The sequence below is a fragment of the Phaseolus vulgaris genome, chromosome 4 (assembly GCF_051622355.1).
Source record: "Phaseolus vulgaris cultivar YP4 chromosome 4, ASM5162235v1, whole genome shotgun sequence".
Taxonomy (NCBI): domain Eukaryota; kingdom Viridiplantae; phylum Streptophyta; class Magnoliopsida; order Fabales; family Fabaceae; genus Phaseolus; species Phaseolus vulgaris.
The window spans coordinates 47097870-47123050 of record NC_143501.1 but is presented as its reverse complement, the minus strand read 5'-3'; the positions used below and the strand labels follow the sequence as shown (position 1 = coordinate 47123050).

Genomic DNA, 25181 nt, shown 5'->3' with positions numbered 1-25181 from the left:
TCAACTATCCCTTTTACTTTAGTTAATGTACTGTTTGCAAACTATTTTAATAGTTACAAAGACAGCAACAAATTTAGTGTCACATTTTAACTGCTTTACAATTGTATTGGAAGTGAAGCACAAGTTGTGGGTTTCCATATGCTCCTATATATATATACTAATATTTAAAGTTTGAATACTTTTTATTACTTTTAATTATTTTGGAGTTTAACTTCTGATTGAACACTGATTACATTTATAGTGTTGATTCTCAAGTTCAGTAGTTTACTCGATGAAAAAACATGAAGTTTTATTCAAATAAATTGATAACTACTTTTACTAATTTATCATAAATCACAAATATGTTAAAATTTAGTTTAATTATTTAATATGGAAATGGCAATTAAACTTGTCAAATTCAATTTTATGATTAAATAGTTTAGTTCTTAATAATTATTTTTTATTGTATTTCAGTATATTTTTTCTTCCTGAATTAAAACTATGAACAACAGTTCTATTTAATATATTTTGACACACTGTTAATATATTTTTATTGTTAGAATTTATTAAAATGTTATTAAGTACTTTTTTATTTTAATATATTTCAATTAATTATAGAATGTTTACAAAATCAAGAAAGGGATTTGATCAAGAGTTTTACTTTTTAAACAGATCTCATTGTTTTAGAGAATTAAATTAGTTTCTTTTTTATAAAGAGAAAATGAATTGTTGAAGAGATACTTGAAGTTAAGAAAATGGCGTTAATATGGTGAAACAAGTTTGAATAAGATATGGGCATTTGGAGCTAGTAGAATCTACTATAACCCAAGTGGCAAAATGAGATTATTAACAAATAAATACATAGCATGTAAAACACACACTTTATAGACTGAAATTGTGCCATCTTTCTTTTATTAGAATTTTTGTGTGATGATTTTCTTGGAAATACTGCGGAAAGGAGTGAAGCAAAATGAAGAAAATTGCCTAGTAGTGCAATTGTAGAGAAGTGAATAGAGTGATAGATGGGTGGGTGAACTTGACCATTTGCAATGTTAGTGGGTTGTGACTTCGTGCATGCACTTGCCTCAACAACACAACCTATTGTGTTTTCATGGTCTTCACCTTTAATCATGCCCTCACTTCTTCAACCTCACCTCAAATGGAACAACAATTATTCATTTTCAAGTGGGCTGGAATTAGCTCACCAAAACAGGTTTCTACTCATTATTATTTTAATCATTTCAAATTCCCTTAATCCTTTTTATTAACAAATATGGAATGTGTTTTATAATTTTAAGATATTTCATAACATAGTAAACATAATGTAGCTTTATTCATCTTAATTACAAAATCAAAAGGGTATCTGTATTCTATAATGTTTCAAATAAGAGCACAAAATGTTCAAACACTTCCTAAATTCTATCTGCAATGTTATATACATTTAAGTATTATACCTAAAACTTCAGTTTAATATTAAGCTACTTAAACTGAGTATTTAACTTAAGTTGTAAGCCTTTCCACTAATCTTGTATTGGTATTTAAAACATCATCATATTAATTTCTCTCATTCAAAACACTAATTTTATTTTTCTAAAATTAAAATAAATTCAATTATCATAAAAGAAATATTAAAATTCTTTAAGTCCTCTCATCTTTCTCTCTTCTTTTTTATTTTATTTTCCATATGTCTTCTTTGTGTGAATTCTTTTTTTCTCTTTCTAACTGTGAAAATTAAATTACTCTATTCCATCTAAAAATTTAAAATTTAATAACTTCAAATATTTTATTAAAACAAAAACACTTAAAATCAGTAAAATTAATTAAAAACAACTCAAATTTAAAATATTTTTAAAATATGGTGATACTTGTATCAATCTACACACATCTTTCTCTTCCATTAATCTTCAAAATCTTAATAATTTTTCTCAATATAGAGTTTATAAAAAAATTCATATACCGGTCGGTATCAGACGAGCTAATCTTGACCTTGGTGATCGATTGTGTAAAATAACATTTTAAGACACTTAATAAATGACAGCAACGACGATCACAAGAGCTCTTTATGAGTACACATTCATGTTCCGGATTATGCGGAAAATATTTCTGACAAATCAACTAAATACTGATTAACTGAAAGATGATACAAATATTATTCAGATATACCAATGTACCTATATACTAATATATCTCTCTATAAATCAAACACATTTGTGGACAACTGATATTCAGTCCATCACAACAAGGGTCCATGATCAACACTACAAATAAATCATTTGTTGCGGTGTAAGGTACATTTGTAATCAGTTTATAAATATACAGTCTTTATACAAAGTACTTACTTGATCGTCAGAATATCTTTTTCAGGTAAATCCCAATCGAGAATCATCAATTGAGAAAGGAGACTTGAAGGAGGAGCGAGGAGATCACTGACACGTCGTCAGTAATTGTACAACCAGTTTCAGGTTTTATCTAAACCCTTTTTACCTTTGAAAAAATAATGAATAGTAGATTGGTTGTAAGTACTATTTAGTAGAATAAAGTTTTTTTTACACTCTATATCTATCATTACATAAAATTAGTTTCAATTAGTTTTTTAGAGACTAATTTAAATTTTAAATTTGCTTCAATTAATCTTTTAGAGACTAATTTAGAATATAAAGATATTAGGTGATAAAACCTTGGTAACTAATGGTTGGATATTAATTTATAAATTTTTATTAGTAATAGAAACTACTTTAAATACCAATAATTTTTTTAGTCTCTAAGATGGTCTCTAATTTAATTCAATAATAACTAATTATTTTGGTTTATAAAATTAATTACAATTTGAAAAAAAAAATTGTGAAAACTTTAAAAATTTAATCATTTTGTTATAGTTGAAATTTAGAAACTTATTGTTATCCTAGAAAGGTATAGCTTAGAAGCAGATAGTGGAAGAAAAGGGAGCAGAAGTTAGTGAGAATATTGGATTGAAGAAAAGTCCATTGGTAAAGAGATGAATGTGTGGCAGTAATATGTAAAGTGAGAATTAAGGTGTGAAGATGTTGTGGTTAGGTTGCAATCTGCTGTCTTTCCTTTTGTCCCTAATTGCAACACCACCACCTCACTTCTACCCATGCAAATGCTTTCATTTCATTTTCATTCATACCCTTTTTGAAATATATGATTACAAGTTCCATTTTTAAGCCTCATTTTAATAACAATATTCCATCATAACACACCCTTTCTTTCACCAACAAACACACAAGTATACAAGCTTATGAATCTTAATCAACTGGTATAAAATTTGAACCTTGATCATTTACTCTCATAAACTTACAAAAAAAATTTGAAAACCATAATGTTAGTGAATTTAAGTTTAATTCAATTTTACAAAATTGGTTTATAAGATGAAGATTTGCATTCACTTATATATTATAAAATATCTTTATTTTTAGTTGATTTGAAATTCAACCCAGATTTTCAATACATTCTTTTTGTTGAGACTGTTAACTTGTGCGTAAAATTATATAATAGGTGTCTGATTACGAGTGGTCTTATAAGCTTAACAAATTTCTTTTAGAATAAATTTTAAATAGTTATGATATTATATTAAGAAGTAAATTTTAAATCTAACTTAACTTTACAAAATAAGGTTGAACCCTATCTATATAGGATTATGAAATGTGTTTATTTCTAAATATGCAAGAAACATTAATTCACTTGTGTTTCTATGAAGGAAATTAGTATATGAATGACTAGAAACCATTAAAAGAAATTCTTCACTGACAAAAAGAAAACAAATTATAGTTTGAGATGGGTGTGAGCTTAAAGGGGTGGGAGCCATTATCCTTAATATGTGATTCTAAGTTGATTTCTTGTGGAAGAAGGGACATGAACATTCCTTTGAATTTTTGTTTTTGGATTTGCGTAGAAACGAAGGTAAAATTGAATTCATAAGGGTCAGAATGTGGTCCATCAAAGTTCTGCAAAAGATTCTTTACCAGCACCTATTCATCTGACACATTTAAGTCCTACCCTTCATATTATAATAATCTCATCAACACACAATGCAACAACAGTTAAGAGATTCAATCATTGCCTCTCAAAATTCATTCACAGCATGCTTGCTTCAACCTGCAAAACTTTAATATCATTTTTCTTTCTTTCTCATAATTTTCACATATATGTGTATACAAAATGAAAATGAGAAGAAAGTATTCTTTACAATGTGTAAAAGATATTTATGTTGCCATCAATTCATAGATTTTCATTCAGTTTTATAATTACTTCACAATTAATATTGTATTTAAAACAATTTAATTGGTTAAATGTGTAAAAAACTGTTTTTTTATGTTTAATATAATGTTATTTTTTAAGGAAATTTTGTTTTTTATATGTTATTTTTTAAATTTTAGGATAATATAACTTTTTTTTTCAATTATACCCTTGATTCTTTTTTATTATGTATGGAAAATTGTTTAGAGGGATAAAACTTTTTGTTATGAGTAAGGGAAAATAAATAAATATGAACCACTTTAGGGATGATCCAACCCTTATTCATCTTGGGCAAAAATCTCACCATAATCCAACCAACAACAACAACTTATCACATACAGCAAAAGGAATCACCTATCCATCCTAACACAAGTCACTTGTTTTTAATCAAAAACATGCAAACCAAAGGATAAGGCACCAATCTGAAAAGGAAAAACAAGTTGAAGGGACTTTGGAAGTAACCCAAGACCAGACCTTCAGTTGAGTCAAAGAAAAAATTTCAGAATGATCAATCACTCTTCCCTTGAACAAATGCTTATTCCTATGACGTCAAATCTCATTAACCAAAGCAACCCAAATATTTCCAAAACCTAAGTTGACCGCAGCGGGAGCACCAACCAAGTTAAAATGCGTGAAATGTGAAGCATGCTCAAAATGATCAACCGACTTTAACCCTACCCAAGCGTAACAAATATTTCACACCAGCCAAGTAGATCTACATTCAAAGAACAAATGACTTGTAGTTTCCTCTTTCTCCATGCAAAAGCAACAAACTGTATTATTCACCACGTCTTGTCAGATTGACCTTGATAGGAATCTTGTTCTCTGAGACCCTCCAAGCAGTAATGTGAGCAGAGGACAAAACTTTAATCTTTCAAAAAAAGTTATATAAACTCGAGGAATCCCATCTGACAAACCCTTTAAGAGACTGTACGCATAATTAACTGAATATTCAATGCTATCATCTTCCTTCCAAACCTAATTATCCTCGAGAACAAGAGAGGGACTCGAACGATGCACAACCCCAATAAGCTGACTAACCTGTTCCATTTCCCAAGCAAAAAGTCTCCTTCTCTGAGACAGATTCCAAACATTATTAATCTAAACCCCACAAGAAGAAAAGCATCCAAGAAGAAAAGCATATTTAGATACTGACAATGAAAACAACCTTGAAAAAATACTTTTCAAATTGCGAAAACCGAACGAATTATCTTTCCATAAAAATATAAAAATAGATTATAGGATAAACATATAATAAGTAGCTTATTTAAAGTTATATTTAAAACAAAATAATTAAATATTTTTTTTAATTTTAGTGAAAGAGTTTAATAGTTTATGAAATAAACTCTAAAATGATATTATAGTATCAATGTAGTTATGTTCAAACTCTAATAAAATTATATTGAATATAAACATTAATTTAGTTGTTCAGATTTTAATAATTTTATTTTACAATAATTCTTGGAAAATTAATGAGTTTGGAAAAGAGAATAAGGGGTTGTTTACTTATATATATATATATATATATATATATATATAATTTTATTTTTTAAATGTTCTTTAGTTTTTTAAGAAATTATTTTTGCAAAGCAAAATATAAAAAAAAACGTATATTAGTATCTAAAAATTATAATTTTGAAACCTTAGGACCTATTTAAAGGGGTTGAAATTTGTAATTTTCTTAAATAAAAATTCATAACAAAAATATGTTTAATTAAAATATTGTTAAATTATCTTTTAAATCAATTTTTAGCCTCTTTTACCTTATTTTAGAACCAAAATATATCTTTGTGATAAAAATCTAAAATAAATAATAATAATAATAATAAATTATTATTATTATTATTATTATTATTATTATTATTATTATTATTATTATTATTATTATTATTATTATTATTATTATTATTATTATTATTATTATCAACCTTACTCATTTATCTCTACCATCTCCTTTATCATATTTTGTGAAAATATAATTTATAAAATATGTATAAAAATATAGTCTCAAAATATTCCTTAATCGTACAATTATCTATTCATGTCTCGTTAGAAAAAAAAGTAATCTCGTATATTTTTAGTTAGAAGAACAAAAATGTAAGGAAGTGTTTGAAAAAAACTAATTATTTTGGGATTTAAAATTGAAAATATTACATTCCTAAGTTTGATATGATGAATTTTTAAAAAAAAAATATTAATACATTAAATTAACACCAAGATATAGTGTGAATGAAATTGAATTTATACTCAGTAAAATCTTAAATTCGAGTTTTGTGGAAAGAAAAGCAAGATTAAAAAAATAAATTTAACTAAAAATAATTAATTATTTTCACAAAAAATTAGTTATTAACAAAATTAATGGATATTTCAGATTGATAAAAAGTTATTTAACCATCATGTCTCAAAATAAAAACATTCTCTTGTGTTTGAATTGTACTGAAGATAGAAAAGTAATACGAATGAGGAAAAATTGAGTTCAACAAATGTTTGAATATCAAATTATTAAATAAAAATTATTTTTAAAGATTAAAATAGTCAGTCACTATTAACTAGATTAGATATTATTTTATAAACTTAAGAATTATTAATATATAAAATAATTTTTATTATTAATAAAAATTGATAAAATATATTTTAAATTAGTTTTTAATATTGGTTATCAAAATTTTAGTTACTTACTTATGTTCTAAATCAGTTTTTATTAATCTTTTAGAGATTAAATTAAAATTTAAAATATTAATAATTAAAATTTTAATAACTAATTTAAATGTCAATTTAAAAATAATTTTATAGTATTTTGTTAATAATTAAATATCAATATTTTTTTAATCTATAAATTAATATTTAATTTAATAAATATAATAATTAATTATTTTTTATCTAAATTTTAAATTTGATTTCTATTTAGTAATTTTCTTGTAATGACAAATAAATTTAAATGAAAAATTATATGAGATTTGTAATACAAATTAAATTTATAATACAATAAAAAATATATTTTATTTTAAAATTATAAATGTGTCTTTGTATAATTTTTTTTTAAAATTATAAATATATTTTAGAATAATGAATAATTATGTTATAGTTACTGGTGCCAAAATGATGGATTACTAGAACAAATCATTTAATATTAAACAACACTAATCCCCTCCATCGAACACACCCTTCAGCAACAGTAAATAAACCAATCACATACAGTGTAAACTATTTTCAAGAATTGAGAAAATCATGTTTTAAAATACACACTATTCAATAACTTTTAATTGGGTCGTTTATCTTAAAAAAATACTTAGGAACTTTTAATTGAATAATGTATTTCTAACACTTATGTTTGAATGCAAAGTTTTGTCTATTTGAATGTCTAAAACTTTTATATTAATCTAAAACTATTTAACATTAATTTATACATATCAAAATTGATAAATTATATAATGTTAAAAAATATATAAATAAGATTTATTTGATTATTATTTTTTATTTTTATCCTTTATAAAGTTTAATAAAAAATATTATTAATAATATAATATTTGGTATATATATATAATAATCAAATTATTAACTAAAAATTTTACCAAACATTCCACAGTCAACAATGTTATAAAATAAAATTATCAATCCAATTATTGAATTACAATTTCATATCAAACAAATCATATTTTAATATATTTTAAAAGTACCATAAATAGAATAAATAAATAAAAATAGTAATAATTAAGTAGTAAAATATACTATTAATTTAAAGATATAACACCATATGTTCACCACTGAAAACTAAAACTGTGAAGCAGAGTGACATTTTTTGAGAAACAAAAATTTGTATATATTAAGAGAAGACACATTTTATAAGGTAAGAGAAAATACTACTAATTTCAGAATTTTTTTAAGCAAAATTTAATTAACTTACTAATATAAGGCAAACATAAAAATCTGAAAAACAAATCTAAGTTACAAAAATAATATAAATCCAAGATTGTGCCATTGTTGACACAGTCAATTCACAGAATCAAGTGATAAATGTTCACCTCATCAACACTTTTATTTATTTTATACCTGCTATTTTATTCTACTTTCTTCTATGTTACTTCACATACATGAATCTTCTCCTTCTTCAAGTACAAAAACTCAAAAAAAAACAAACAAATTTATACTAACACATGCAACAAGATATAGATTACAAAATTATTACATCCAAACCTCAACTTAAGAAAAAATAAAATAAAAGCAATTGTAAGATACATATATCTCTCACTCTCCCTTCTAACACTCATCAATTTCTGCAAATAACATTGAAAAGCTCCAAAGCCCTAGCTATGGTGTGATGAACTAAAGAACCAAAGTTTTTTCACTGAGTGAGAGAAGAGAGATTAGCAGAAGAATTAGATGAGTTAGAGTTGTTCTTATGGTTATGCATCCACACCTTGAAAACCTGTCTAGTCACTCCAACACTTTTACAAAACCTCTCAATCTCATCATCCACCTCTTTCCTCTGCAGCTTCCACCCCAGCTTCTCTGCAAACCCCAGCATCTTCTCCTTCTGCTCTGCACTGAACTTTGTCCTGAACCTCTTCCTGCTGCTCCTCTCCCCCACCTCCATTCTCCCCACATCTCCTCCGGAGTACTCCATCATGTCTCCACTTCCCCCTCCAGCCAACCCTTCCACCGCAAGAGGACACGTCACCTTGCGGTGGAAGTTGCGGTGACAACCGCAAGCTGCGCACTGGAGAGTGGAGGAGGAGACATCTATATCGAGTGTGAACTCTCCGCAACCGTCTGTAGCGTAGCTGCCTAGGCTCGCTGCATGGTTGCGGAGACACTCTCGATATATGGAATTTGAAGAGGAAGAAGATGAAGAATTTTCCATGTATTTTTTTTGGGTGTGTGATAGGGTAGAGGTTTGAGTATTTATTTGGTGTATAGATGAAGAGAAGGTGGTGGGAGAATGACGAGAATGGACATGGTTGGAGAGAATATTTACAGTGTTCCCCGTTGTGTGGACATGCTAGCGTCCTAGACAACTAGGCAATATCTCCATAATGTATTCAACATCTACATCAAGTTTTTCAAAGGACAATATATATACCCAAACATAACATTACATCTAGTTAAAAGTATAAAACAACAAAGGAAAATGTTTAAAACTTCCCTTCAAAATTAGGGTACATTGGTGTGTAGAGAGCATAAAGATAGAAAAAGAAAAAGAAAAATTCAATTTCTAATTTGACAATAATATACTTTTAGTTTAATTAGGAATTATTTGTAAGTGTTAGACTATTTAAATTTATACTAATTTAATTAGTATTCAACAACAACAAAGACACTTGTAGAAATACACCTAAATTTTGTCTATAAAAAAATTATTTTTTTAATTAGAAGAGATAGTTTTGTTTTAGATATAATAATTGTTCGTTTTCTTTTATATATACCTTTAATTTATTACGAAAATTATTGCAAGTAAAATGCAATATTTCGTAGATACAAGAGTCACTCATCTATGAAAAAAAAAATACATCTTAAATTGTAAATACCCTTAAATATAATCACTGAAAAAATCGCGTATAATGCTGCAAGTATTTTAATAATAGAAGCTTTATGACATTATTAATTAATAAAGTATTTTTGTTAATTTTAATAAATTAAATTTTATGTGTTATATAGAAATAATGAGAGATAACAGTGTTGAGTTTCAACTATTATTTTGAAAAATGTTATTTTTTTCTGATAAAAAAATTATTTTGAAAGGTGTTTGAGACACATGCATGCATCTACTAAGGAATGAAATGGTGATTAAAATTAGAGAAACCATAAATAAATATATTTTTGGTTTGAAAAAATAAAGCAGTGTTTGGGTGAATGGTTCTAACCCCTAAGTCAGTCCCCTAATCGTTATTTTGAATCACTGACAGGGGCTTTTTTGTCCAACAAAATAAGAAGATAGCCCATTGGTCACGTTAACGGTGTGGGCCAATAATTCACTTCTGAAACCACAAAATTCAAAAAACTTACCTCACAAAATAAATTTCCCCCTTACAAAATATAAATACGTATAAAATACATGTATTTTCCATGAGAACAGTAAATAAGTCTCTAGAATTATTATTAACGTTGACGTAACTTCGTACATCATATTTAAATACGAAACCTTAAATTGAAACAATTTTAATTGATTTATGCACTTAATAAAATTTGTAAACACTTTTTCATCCAACTTATGTCTTTTATTAGATAAATTTATATAGTTTTATCTTGTAATTAATACTATACTCTATATCTATTTTAATCACCTATATTACATTCATATCTCACATGTATATGCATATTTCATACTTCTATATATAATATTTCTATCTATAATTAAATGATACATATATTAAATTATTTATCTCGTATAAATAAATGAATATTTAAGTTATGAAACTAATGTTTTAATGATCATTCGAATCAATTAAGTATATCAACTTTATTTAAGAGATATAAAAAAATAAAATGAGCAACTAATTTTAGAGAAGAAAATAATATTAATTATCTTTGTCATTTAATCATCACTTAATTGTTGGACCAATGCTAACAAATTTTAGAAATTTAACACAAATTTTCTTTTCATTACTTAGGAGATCATTAATTACTTAAAAGTTGAGAAATATACGTAAAAAGAAATTATTTTAATAAAATTGTTTTACTAAAATCTCAAATCATTAGAAAAAGTGATAATACTTGAAACAAAGTTACTCGTTTATTGAATAAATAAAAAACTTAATAAACAAAACATTTGCATTTATACTTTGTTAAGCAATTTGGTTAAATTTATTTTTAAAAGGGTTAATTTTATTTGTATTAATATTTTATAATGTAATTTTATTTTAAGATAAAAAAATATTTGAGTTTATATTTAAAAAAGTAATTTTGAAATAATCTTATTTTAAAATTTTAAAAAACACAAATATTCATGAATATGAAATAATTGGTCATATTTATTGAGCAGATAACAAGAAATAAGAAAAGATATTTTTGTAATCAGAGCATATTAGTTACTACTACTGTTCCCCGCTTCACATCGTAAGCATTAGAGACAAAGTTATATGTAATCCAAAACCTAATTTTAAATTTGAATTTACTTAACTCTTATCAACAAACACATCAACCATCACCCAAATTCTAACTCCAAATTCACCACAAATTGCAATCAAATACTATTCATTTCCAGAAACGTGTTTCTTTGTTTTTTTTGCAAATTATAAAATCCTCATCTTCACTCCTCACCCACAACTTTATTATTATTATTATTATTATTATTATTATATTATGTTCCATTCACACACTTCATAAAAGCAATATTTTAAAAATAAATCATGCATATATATAATCACACGATTTTAGAAATAATTTTAAATAAAGTAGTTGCACAACACAAACTAAAAAGTTCCACATAAAAAACACATATAAGATATATTTTATGAATCAAACTAATCAATTTTATGATGTTATTACACTATAAATAATTCAAATATTTTTAAATATGTAGTCCAATGCCAGAATCTGCATTGTATTCAAATAAATGGGGGCAAGGAATACCAATCATTTTTAAAATTATGTGAAAATATGTAAATTTGATTTATTTTCCAAAATTTGTTAAATCTCATTAGATTCAACACTCATAGAAAGATGTTAAATAGTTACATAAATAAACTAGTTGGTACACATATATATTATTTTTATTCTAAGTTAGAAAAAATGATTCTTTTTATGGTTAAATAAATTTTGATGTTTTCTTTTCTTAGTTAAGTAATGCAAAATACTCACTTATAAGAAATTGTCTCTTCTAGAGTTTGTTGTTACGGTTTAATTTATAATAAACCTATTGTGATGAAAATGATGTAAGGTTAATTAAAGTTGAAGAGAAAAGGTGAATGAAAGAGAAGGTTTATATAGAGTGGTGTTGGGACAAGGACGCATGATGAATGAGAGTGGGTATAAAAGATGTGCAGAGGCATGCACATGGTGGTTTTAGTTATGGTGTTGTTGTGTTGTGTAGCATTTATCGATATCAAATATATTGGGTGACAGATTGGATAGATGCCCCATGTTAGGGGCTCCAAAGGAGTCAAAAATTGCCCATACAACAACCAACTCTTTGCTTACAAACTCCCACACAACTCAATAACAATATATGCTTCTCCACACCACACACATCTATGTCAGACACCCAATTACGATTCTACATTTCCACTATCATCATTTTATCTGCACTTCCAACCTATTCGACCAAACCATAATCAATCAACAATTAACCCTTTGGAGACTTCAAAATAAAGGTTTAAACTTTATTTCATTTTGATTCTCGTGATCTAACCAATGGTAACATTTTTTTCGATTATTTAACAATTTTATAGTAGTTGATGTTGATCAGTAATAATAATTGTGTTCTCGAACAGGTTAGAACTAATTGAGCGATTGTCTTACTCATTAGCTCTATTTCTCTTCTTTTTTTTTGAAATGGTTTTCGCGTTCTCTTTTCACTCATATGCTTCTTGTTCTCGTGAATTTCAAGTTCGGATGGTACCTGCAAAAGACACTCCGACGCTCAAGTGAGATCTCGTTATTCGGTGCTCGGTGTTATTAGTACTAGATGATGACGTACCTTATTCTCGAAATATGTATCTATTTATATGATCATCATATGTCATTTGTTATTGAGTCGGATTAGGTTTTAGATCATGATTAAAGGTGTATTATCTAATGCTTAATCACGAATTAGTCTTGTTAATATTCTATTTAGACATAACGAATTTAGTCATATTGCTCAGTGATATTGTTCAGTGTTTAAGCTTCCAAATCAATCTGTATAAATTATATTTTTGATTTACTAATTTTGGTTATTATTGAACAAATTTTTGAGTAGTGGATGTGGAAGAAGTGTGGAGTGAATAATATAATTGGTGGGTTGGAAATTGAGAGTGCAAAGGATGAAAATCACTTGATGTGTCGGAAAATAATTATAATGTTTCAGTGTCTTTTAGGAAGCAAATTGCTTTGTTTCCTTTTCTCCATTCAGTGTGCAGTCACTGTACTATGTGACCCTTCCTACAGTACCACAACAACAACACCCACAAAGCTAGTCATAGCTAGATCCCACTTTTGGTGCACAATCACCTTCCTCTGTTTGGCTCTTTTTGGTTAAGGCTGCAACCAAAATGTCCCTTCTCTCTTCTCTAATTATTCTCAATTCATCATCATTCTTCACAACCAAATCTAATACTTCTAAACTTTCCTACTTAATATTAATCATATCACCAACATCTCTATCTCTCTTTATTACAATATCTCTCTTTCAATACTTCCAATTCTACCAACAATCACCAAAATACCTGCAACAGTACAGAGGGAAAGGATGATTCAAATTAGAGTACTCATATATTTAGGGTTTAGGGTTATAATCAGAATGAAAAATTTTCGGTATGACTAAAATATAGTTTTATATGGTTTAGGAATCGAAGTTAAAGGTAGTTTAAATATATTTTTTTCTCTTAATCCGTCAAGACTTCTTAAGGATAAAAATGTGATGAAACATTGACCTTCAAAACAGACAATATCTTAAATGCGATGATTGATTTAATGATGTTATTTTTCGAACTTGAAGTCGGAACAAAATATAATAATTTTGAAACTATATTAATTAAATTACTTATTTGTAAATTGATGTTTTTTTTTTCAATTTATAGTTGTGAAAAGAGTAATATTTTCTTAAAATTATTGTTTCGAAAAAAAGTTGGAAATTGAAACATGTATACACTATAAGGTAGGAAGGGTTGGAAAAGGAAAAGTTAAAGTGTGGTTTCAACTTGTGGCTTACAGAGAAAGGGAAAAAAAAAGCTGCTCTAATTTGCTACGATGATTGTGGTAGAAATGATGATTCACTGCTTTACCTAATTATGTTGTGAATTTTGGTACTTGTAATTTTTTTAAAAGTTTGATGGAAAAAGCTGAAGATATAATAATTGCTTCTTTAGTGTTTAATTTCATTTTCAATATTAGTTTTTATATATATATATATATATATATATATATTCATAAAAGTAGTCGTTTGCTCTAAGAAAATATTTTTTATTTATATTTTTCTAACAATGTGAACAAGAAAATTGGTCATCAACTATAGTAAGTATTGATCGGTTTCTTCAATAAACTCAAATTTAAAACTCTATTAAATTATAATTTCATTTCAATAATCCGCATAATCTTTTAATATTCTTTTTATTATATAAATTATCAAAGTAAAAAACTGAGTTTCTGGGAAAAAAAAATAAATTATACTTAAAGAATTCATAGAAATATTGCATTGCTTTACGAAATTTCGGATTTTGTTTTTCTTTTCGTTGCAAGTTTTAAAAAAAGGGAAAAAAATAGATTAAACTATATATGTCATTGCCATCAATATGTTGCTAGATTGCAAATATAATGCAATTATTTATTTGGAGAAATTGATGAAATGATCTGAAATAAGTTTAATTTGTCCAGTTTGCATGCTGCAAAAACTTTAGATTATAAATTAGAATACATGATTTAAAAACTTAGAATCTTACTTTTTCACTCTTGTGATCAAACTTTTTTTTTTCTGTTATCATCTCGAGGTGCATTTCACTCATTTCTCCACAATTAGCAAAAAAAAAAAAGTGTATTATCTCTCTTAACCATTTATAATATCCTCATTTTATGTTTACAATATTCTTGATCACTTGTCATTTTTAATTTAAAAGTAATTTTATTATACAATTTAAATTATTTATTATAAAGCTTAAAATATAATCCATATATTAAAAAAAACAAAAATTTCATGAATTTTAATCATAATGTAATTTATTTACTTAAAATAATCTTATAGGTAGACTTTTATTATCGGTCTCGTATTGTAGAGGTTTTAATACCTCTTAGAGCTCAATTATATCACTACAACAAAATCAGTAAGTAAAAACTAATTTTAAATATCAAAATAATTAGTCACTATATTGACTAAATTAGAGATCGTCTTATAAACTAAAAAATTATTGGTATCTAAAATAGTTTTTATTATTAATAAAAATTTATAAAGTAGTTTTTAAATTGGTATCTAACTACTTACTACCAAAGTTTTAGTTACTAACTATTTATGTTCTAAATTAGTCTCTATTAGGATTTTAGAGACTAATTTAGAATCTAAAATATTAGAAGCTAAAACTTTGGTAGCTAATTTAAATATCAATTTAGAAATTATTTTATTAATAATAGAAATCACATTAGATATCAATAATTTTTAGTCTCTAAACTAGTATTTAATTTAATTTACTTAATATAGTGACTAATTATTTTTTGTCTCTAAATTTAATGATTTTCTTGTAGTGTATGATTTCAATCTCTTAATTTTTTTTATAATCATTTTTAAATTTTTTAAAAATATTGTTTTTATCAAAAAAAAAAAAAAGTAAATTAAAATAAAATATCACAAAGATGTTTCTAATCCATATAAAACAATACCAAAACACTCCAACTCAAGTTTACATCAACCATCTTAAAACGAAAATTCTAGAAACTCCAACCTTATATGCTTAGAGACTCTTTAGAAATATGATAAGAGATATGTAATTAATGGTGGTAAGAATCTTCTATAAAATGAAGAATATCTTTATTATCCTTATAGCTTGCATTGTTGAGTCCCTTAAAATTTATTTGAGCAAGTATGCATATACCTATTTCTCTCATAAAGGTTTTCTATCAAAATAAATCTTTTAGCATATGTGATACTCTTTTATAAGTGCAATTACTTAATAATATTGAAAGTGTATTTTCACTCTGCCCACTCTCTATAAAGAAATTAGAATAATTGAGCTTAAACCAGTGATGAACTCATAGTATGACATTTAGCTGCTATTTAAACCGCATTTTTATATAGAAATATTTTCAGAAAATGTATACTACAACCAAACACACCATTGATTATTCTCAGTTACAAGTTGTCATTGACATGTGAAGAAGAAGCTATATCTGCATTTCTAATTATATACTCTTAAACACACATACATATATAATACTTATCATTGTCTGTTAATGAGAAAACCCAGCTAACCCTAGCTTCTAGGGACAACCATGGTGCATGGTAACCATAAGAATATTTCCTTGTCCACCACCATTCACCCTCTTCCATCTTTCAACTGTAATATGGTCAAACTATGTAGAAGTTCATGAACCTGACAGGTTTTTGTTCTTCACTCAGATTAAGCCAATTAGAATATTATCCAAGTGTCGCTTCTACCTTAAAGATGTTCTTTATTATGCATTAAACTACATACTAATTATATCTCTAAGTACTGTGAATATAACATGCTTTGCTGTAAGCTTTGTAGATGATGCAAGAGAAATTTTTGTGTCATCCTGCTTCATAATAATTCGTAATCATACAATTAAAGAATTCATGACCTAATTAAGAGTTCAAAAATGTGGTTAGGAGTGTGTCATGTTTATAGTATGAGGTATATAGTCAAAGCTTTCTTTCTAAATTATCGTTTGTTTGAGGTTTGCCAATAAAGTTAGATTTTAATCTAGGAACCTTTCACTTGGACATATACTGTCTTCAATAAATAAATCAACAATGTTTGTGGTTTATGTCTTTAAACAATCATGTGTTTTGTCATGGTTCAATAGCATGTGTGCATGTGCTTAAAGTATTTTACCGATTCGTTGCATGCATCTAACCCTAAACTTGACTTAGCTCATATATTTTAAGTAGACATCCTCAAGAACACACACGAGATAATAAAATGAGGGTGTGGAGAGTTGAAAAGAGTTTAGTTGGTGCACATTTTGAGCATGTGTGTTATCACAACTTAAACAAATTAAACAACAATTGGTTAATGATGTTTGGGTGCAATTTGGATTGGTGTAGTAAGTGAAATCTATAAACATAAGAACTTTGTCATCTTTAATAGGGGAGTGACAGATATAACAGAAGTGTTCGCAATGGCGTAAGTAAAAGTTTAGTCTTGGATTTATGCAAAATCTCGTTCTGCTTCGTTTTCTTATTCTAATTAGTGTTTGGATCCTTTAGCGTGTATGAGGTTGGTCTCTTGATGTCTTTTTTCTGTATTTTATTAATGTTAGAGACTTGGCCAATTTGGTAGTCGGTTCTAGTTAGGAGAAACATAAAGTATAATTTTGTATAAGAATTGGATCACCATAAAGTGGTTCTCATTTATTTATTTTTTATTGTTAATAAAAAAATAACTTAAACAAGAATGAGTGTTACAAAAGTAAAAATATCATAATTTTTTTATCAATAATAAAAAATAAATAAATTAAAATACAATATTAGAAGTGTTCAAACCTATTTATATGATTTTGTCTGACCATTGTATATTTGTGTGATATCTTACACACTCTTCATAACCAAGAGAGGAACAAAAAGAATAGGCTTCACCTAAACCAAAGTGAAAATTTGCAATAGCATCTATTTTGGATATACGAACTAACAAGAAAAAAAATCAATGTTTAATTAAGTACAATATATTTGGACCCTAATTATAAATGTTGAACAAGAAGCTCTTAATTTAATATTCTAGAGTCTTAATTTAACTTCCACGAAAATAACTTATTGATGTAAAAAAGGAAAAGAAAGTGTCCTGTTATTGTGGGACATTTGACTCATTCTGGTTTACAGAATCAAACATGTTCTCTGGCAGAGTCTGCAAACATTGCCTTAAGTCATATGTAATAAGATCCTTATTACATAATCAAACTTGGCTTCATATTCATCAACTACATTTTACATTTTTTTAAGTTACATTATTTAATTATCACTTTCACTACCCACTAATACAATGCCAACTCAAGCACAAAGCACTGTTGAAGTTCATAAAAATGATTTAGCACTAATATTTATACAACTTTTGTTATTAGTTGGTCTAATGTCATAATTACTAAGGTGTGTGTTTTCTTTGAGTTCAAACTATTATTTTACTTTTTTATACACAATCTTTCCCTAAGTTCAGATTAGTTTAAAACAAAATCTTAGAATAATAAAGAACCATATCTCAAGTTCAAATAATTGTATTATATCTCAAGTTCAACATATAAAACCCACAAACTCGTAGGAAATTGAGTTAAAATTGATCCAATATATATCATAAAGAAAATTCAATTCAATCTCTTTGTGTTCAGATTGAGTTATCTTAGTTATTCAATCCAATGTATACTCGTAAATAGTAACATCAAAGTCACGCATATCCAACACTTTCACTACAAGAAAATCATGAAATAAAAATCAATTTTTAGATACCAAAATAATTAGTTGCAATAGTAACTAAATAAAAGATCATTTTAGAAACTAAAAAAAAATTGGTTTCTAAATTAGTTTCTATTATTGTTAAATAGTTTTTAAATTGGTATCTAATTAGCAACTAAGATTTTAACTACCAATTATTTAGTTTCTAAATTTGGTCTCTAAAACCTTGGTTGCTAATTAGATACTAATTTAGAAACTATTTAACAATAATAGAAACTAATTTAGAAACTAAAAAAAAAAATAGTTTCTAAAATGGTCTCTAATTTTGTAACTAATTATTTTGGTCTTTAAAATTTGGTTTTTATTTCATGATATTCTTGTAGTGTTTAAATAATTTAATAAATTATTTTATATCTTAAAATGTTCAAAAGATATACTTTTTTTTTTATATGTTCTATCATTTTTATTATTATTCTCTCAAACTTAAAAAATCATTCTAATTAAATAGATTGTCTCTTAATACATTCGTTTTCACTAAATTTAGCTTCTAAACATTGATGAATTGACTATATAATAGTAACTATTTATATAATTTCAACTTTGAATAATTTAATAAATGATTTTGCATTTCAAAAAGAGAATATTTCAATAAAAATATAATCGTTTTAATAAATATCATTTTCAACTTTTTTATTAAAAAATATTGTTATTTATCTAGAAAAATTCACCTATAAAATTTGCCTTTATGCATAAAATATGTTGGACTGGTGCAGGACTCATCTTTTCTTTGTTCTTTTTTCTGAATACTGTGATGCTAAAGTAGTACATCTATAAGTTTTATGATGAGAAAATGTAAGAGTGTTTACCACTATCCACGAAACAAAATTTAATGTCTTTTTTTTATTAAAAAAAAGTAATTAAACTAAGTAGAACATTTAAAGGATGTATTAATTCATATATAAAAAAGTAAGGAAATTAAGGAGGTTAATAAGTTAAAAGACTCTTTATTTATATATCAAGTCAGGTTGAGGGAGTCACGTCACTCGATCATGATTGACCGACCAATCGAGTGATCAACTATGTTAAAGAACAAATTAAAATAAATGACAATTAAGGAAACATTCTATAAATTTGGATCACAACCCACCAAATTTGAGTGACACTCCGAGAAATTAGCTAACACTGATTTACCGAATATATGTTCTAGATATACCTTCTTACAAATCTGAGTGACACTCCAAAAAATCAGCTGACACTGATTTATTGAAGATATGCATCAGATATGACCCATCGATCAAATAGTTCATTACCAAACACTATAAATAAGTCTTCTCACTACAAGAAAATCATGAAATAGAAACCAATTTTTAGATACCAAAATAATTAGTTGCAATAATAACTAAATTAGAAACCATTTTAGAAACTAAAAAAAAATTGGTTTCTAAATTAGTTTATATTATTGTTAAGTAGTTTCTAAATTGATATCTAGAAACTATTTAACAATAATAGAAACTAATTTCTTTTTAGTTTATAAAATGGTCTCTAATTTAGTTACTATTGCAACTAATTATCTATTTCATGATTTTCTTGTAGTATCTACAAATAAGATACGTTTTTATCAACACTATACATCATCAATACAAAGTAACCAACAACAATTATTACAGTAAATCTCAACAATAATTATTACAGTAAATCTCAAGTAGTATCTACCTTACTTTGTTTATACAATTTGTACAATTTCATCAAAATCATTATAAAAAGAAAACTTGAATATGAGAAAAAATATGATGGCAATGTTAGTGACTTTTGATGGTGATGGTTGTGTCTTAGCCAAGCTGTCACCACTAGACAAGTATATGCCGATATGAAGCTTATCCTTATACAACTTATCCATGTCATATTTGTTGATTTTGGCTTAATCCCAAGTCCCACATCGGTGGGTTCATTGTTTGGGAAGGAGGTTTGAGGGTTATATATTAACATCCCCTCCTTCACTGTTATATATCCCAATTTGTAATATCTTCTCTCATAATAATAAAAGGGAGTTGTTTTTGCTGTGCTCGGAGATTAGGCTAAAAGGCCGAACTCCGTTAACAATTTTCGGGTGTGTTTTTTTCCTCTTTATCTCTTTTATTATTCCGCTTTATTTATTCAATATTATTTGTCGGGTAGCTCTGTTAGGGTTTTGTTTTAGTGGGAAAATTACCCGTTTTTCCCAACAAGTGGTATCAGAGCCGAAGGTTCGCCTTGGGTTGTTTGAAATTATTTGTAATATTGAATATTATATTTTGAGTTTGTAATGGCAAATCAAGAAGAAGAAGCCAAGGATGTATCCAGAGTGTCGGGCTCCTCTTCATCATGGTCGAGGTTCCCGGTGTCCACCTTGAAATTGGCGGTGGAAATATTTGATGGCACTGGACATTTTGGCATGTGGCAAGGAGAGGTCTTGGACTCTCTTTTTCAGCAGGGTCTTGATATTGCTATTGAAGGAGAGAAACCAAAAGAGGTAGAGGAGAAAGATTGGAGCATCATCAACCGATTGGCATGCGGAACTATTCGATCCTGCCTGTCCAGAGAGCAGAAGTACGCTGTAAAAAACGAGACTTCTGCACACAAACTGTGGAAGGCATTGGAGGACAAGTTTCTGAAGAAGAGTGGTCAGAACAAGCTCCTGATGAAGAAAAGGTTGTTCCGATTTGACTACCAACAAGGTACTACTATGAATGCACACATCACTATGTTTAATCAATTAGTAGCAGACCTGTTGAATTTAGATGTGAAGTTTGAGGATGAGGATTTGGCTTTGATGTTGTTATCATCTCTTCCTGATGAATTTGAACATTTGGAGACTACGCTCCTTCACGGGAAGGAGAATGTGTCGTTAGATGCTGTTTGTTCTGCTTTATATAGTCATGAATTAAGAAAGCAGGATAAGATGAGAACCAAATCAACGACATCAGAAGAAGCATTGGTGGCAAGAGGTCGTCAGCAAAGCCAAACAAAGGAGAGAAGAGGGATGTCTAAGTCTAAAGGTCGAGTCGTTGCCAAAGATGAGTGTGCTTTCTGTCATGAGAAAGGACACTGGAAGAAAGACTGTCCAAAACTGCAGAAGAAAGGGAAGACTCCACAAGATGCAAATGTTGTAGAATGCAAAAGTGACGTGGAATCAGATATCTCTTTAATTGTCTCGCTTTCAGCATCATCGTATCCAGATGAGTGGATATTGGATTCAGGTTGTACTTATCATATGTGTCCCATTCGGGAATGGTTCTTTGATTTTCAAGAACTCGATGGCGGGGTTGTTTACATGGGTAATGATAATCCATGTAAGACAGTCGGGATAGGTTCAATCAAGCTGCGGAATCATGATGGATCCACCAGAATTTTGCGGGATGTACGGTACGTGCCAAAGTTGAAGAAGAATCTCATCTCATTGGGGGCTTTAGAATCTAAAGGCCTAGTTGTGACGATGCGAGATGGAATTCTTAAAGCAACTTCGGGAGCACTGGTGATGTTGAAAGGCGTGATAAAGAACAATTTGTATTACTATCAAGGTAGTACAGTGGTGGGGACAGTAGAGGCAGCAACTTCTAGCTCTAAGAAGGATGCTGAGGCAACGAAGTTGTGGCATATGAGGTTGGGACATGCTGGAGAGAAATCCTTGCAAATTCTTACCAAGCAAGGATTGTTGAAAGGTACGAAGGCTTGCAAACTTGAATTTTGTGAGCATTGTGTTCTGGGAAAGCAACGAAGAGTGAAGTTTGGCACTGCAATTCACAATACCAAGGGTATTCTGGATTATGTGCATTCAGATGTGTGGGGACCTGCCAAGACTCCGTCAATCGGAGGTAGGCATTATTTTGTCACTTTTGTGGATGATTTTTCCAGGAGAGTTTGGGTGTTTACTATGAAGAACAAAAATGATGTGCTTGAAATTTTCCTTAAGTGGAAAGCTGAAGTTGAAAACCAGACAGGAAGGAAGATTAAGGTTCTCCGAACAGACAATGGAGGAGAATACAAGAGTGATCCGTTCCTGAAGGTATGTCAAGATTGTGGCATAGTTCGGCACTTCACTGTTAGAAAAACACCACAGCAGAATGGGGTGTCGGAGCGTATGAACAAGATACTTGTGGAGAAAGTTCGTTGTATGTTGTCTAATGCTGAGTTAGGCAGAGAGTTTTGGGCTGAGGCTGTGACATACGCTCAACATCTCGTCAATCGTTTGCCATCATCTGCTATAGATGGCAAAACCCCGTTAGAGGTATGGTCTGGAAAACCTGCAACTGATTATGATTCTTTGCATATTTTTGGTTCTATTGCATATTATCATGTGATTGAATCAAAGTTGGATCCACGGGCAAAGAAAGCTCTTTTCATGGGCTTTAGTCCTGGAGTGAAGGGATACCGTTTGTGGTGTCTAGAGGCAAAGAAGACGATTATCAGCAGGGATGTTACCTTTGATGAATCTGCCATGTTAAAGAAGGTAAATCCAGAAGGAGCTGATAGTACTCCACAACAGGTGGAGTGTGCCCGGAAGCAGGTGGAGTTTGAGCCGACAGTGGTGATCCCAACACGAAATACCACAAGTCACTCTCCTATGGCAGAAGAAGAGTCGGATGAGGAAGAGGTTCCTACCCAAGAATCTCAACAACAATCAGCGCCAATTGCAGTTAGAAGACAGAGACGAGACATTCAGAAGCCTACTCGTTTCATGGATATGGTTGCCTATGCACTTCCAGTTGTTGATGACATTCCATCCACTTACCCAAAAGCCATTCTGAGTTCAGAGAGTGGTAATTGGGCGGGTGCGATGGAAGAGGAGATGCAGTCTTTGAAGAAGAACAAGACGTGGAAGTTGGCACAATTACCAAAAGGTAAGAAGGCAATTGGGTGCAAATGGGTATTTGCAAAGAAAGAAGAATTTTCTAATAAAGAAGATGTTCGCTACAAGGCAAGGTGGTTACAAGGGCCAAGTTTGAATATTGTTTAGACTTGGTTAATATTTTGCACATTTGAAGTTGGTGCCCGGAGGCGCAAATTTGAAGCACTGTAAAGTTTGTTTTTTTGTTATGTTTTGAGAAGATTTGTTTTAGGTGGGACTTGAAATTAAGCCAAGGTGGAGATTTGTTGATTTTGGCTTAATCCCAAGTCCCACATCGGTGGGTTCATTGTTTGGGAAGGAGGTTTGAGGGTTATATATTAACATCCCCTCCTGTTATATATCCCAATTTGTAATATCTTCTCTCATAATAATAAAAGGGAGTTGTTTTTGCTGTGCTCGGAGATTAGGCTAAAAGGCCGAACTTCGTTAACAATTTTCGGGTGTGTTTTTTTCCTCTTTATCTCTTTTATTATTCCGCTTTATTTATTCAATATTATTTGTCGGGTAGCTCTGTTAGGGTTTTGTTTTAGTGGAAAAATTACCTGTTTTTCCCAACAATATTTATATGATGCATCAGGAATAATAGTATTTTGTCTTAAAGGAGACATTAATCATATGAATCAAACAAATATTACTTATAATACATCTTCCTTCAATGGCCTTAATTTGTCTTGTGCATCATTTTATAACACCTAAATACACATAAAAAGCACCATTGATAATGATGAAATACATTTTTTAGGAAGATATAATGATGAAATAATTAATGGGAAGGGACATTCTAATTAGCTTAATTTTTTGGTTCTTGCTTTCATGGTTGGATTTTTTTGTGTTATGATATATAGCCCTCAGACTTTGGAGAGACACACACCAATTCAACAATTCCTTGTGATGGATCAACAAGATATATTAAAAACACAATAGAAAACTCTTATAGATATATTTTCAATATTTTCTTAAATATTATGCATAACTGAGCTTATAACTAAAAGAATATCATATATTTATGTTGTACTCTGATAAACGACTCATATACTTAGTTTTCTTATAATTAATATATATTTAGTTGGGATTATATTTTAATAAAAAGTTCCTGTAGGTTCTATTTAGATGGAAAATTGTAAAGGTTCAGAAAATTTGAATTGTTGTTATTCAAATTTTCTTTATTTTCAATTTTTTTTAGCAAATCAATTCAACTTTCTTAAATTTCAAATTCTTCGTTCAAAGTAGTTTAATTTATATGGTAAGTAAAAATAAATAAATGTTTACAAATTAAAATATAAATATTAAACCTTATGAAAATAAATATGGATTGATTTTAAATATTTGAAAATAATAAAAAATAGTTTAAATAATGTTTAAAAATTCAAACGTATAAATATTTACAATTTTTATATCAATATTAGTAGAAAGAAGGCAAAGAAAGGAGAATAGAAGGAAGAGACAAAAAAAAAAGGAGTGAAAGAGATCGAAAGAGATATGGAAAGAAAGGCTATTGGGCCAAAGGCCCAAAGCTAAAATGAGAAGAATGGTGGGAAAATAACGTTGAATCTAATATTGAGAATATAAAGTGATTTAATATTTAAATCAAAATCATAGATGAATTTATTAAAAAAATAAAAATTATACAACTAATCTCATTAATATTTATAAATTATTGAGAGATTTATTTTGTCACTCCAACACACAATGAAATAAATATGTATTTCACTGTCAATGATGTTTTTTTTTATCAACAATAATAAATAAATAAATGGGAACCATTTAGATGATCCAACCCTTATACATAAATATATAATATCATTCTTCTTATGCGTC

General features: G+C 28.2%; 1 protein-coding gene across 1 annotated transcript; it reads right to left on the bottom strand.

Annotated features, from left to right (window-relative positions):
• Positions 1 to 8360: 8360 nt before the first annotated feature.
• On the bottom strand, positions 8361 to 9216 carry LOC137837898 (zinc-finger homeodomain protein 11). Its single transcript, XM_068647070.2, has one exon. The coding sequence runs from the start codon at positions 9095 to 9097 to the stop codon at positions 8579 to 8581; it is 519 nt and encodes a 172-aa protein (XP_068503171.1). The 5' UTR covers positions 9098 to 9216; the 3' UTR covers positions 8361 to 8578.
• Positions 9217 to 25181: the final 15965 nt, after the last annotated feature.

Coding starts and splice junctions, on each gene's coding strand:
- LOC137837898 (XM_068647070.2), bottom strand. CDS start 9,097: ATGGAAAATTCTTCATCTTCTTCCTCTTCAAATTCCATATATCGAGAG.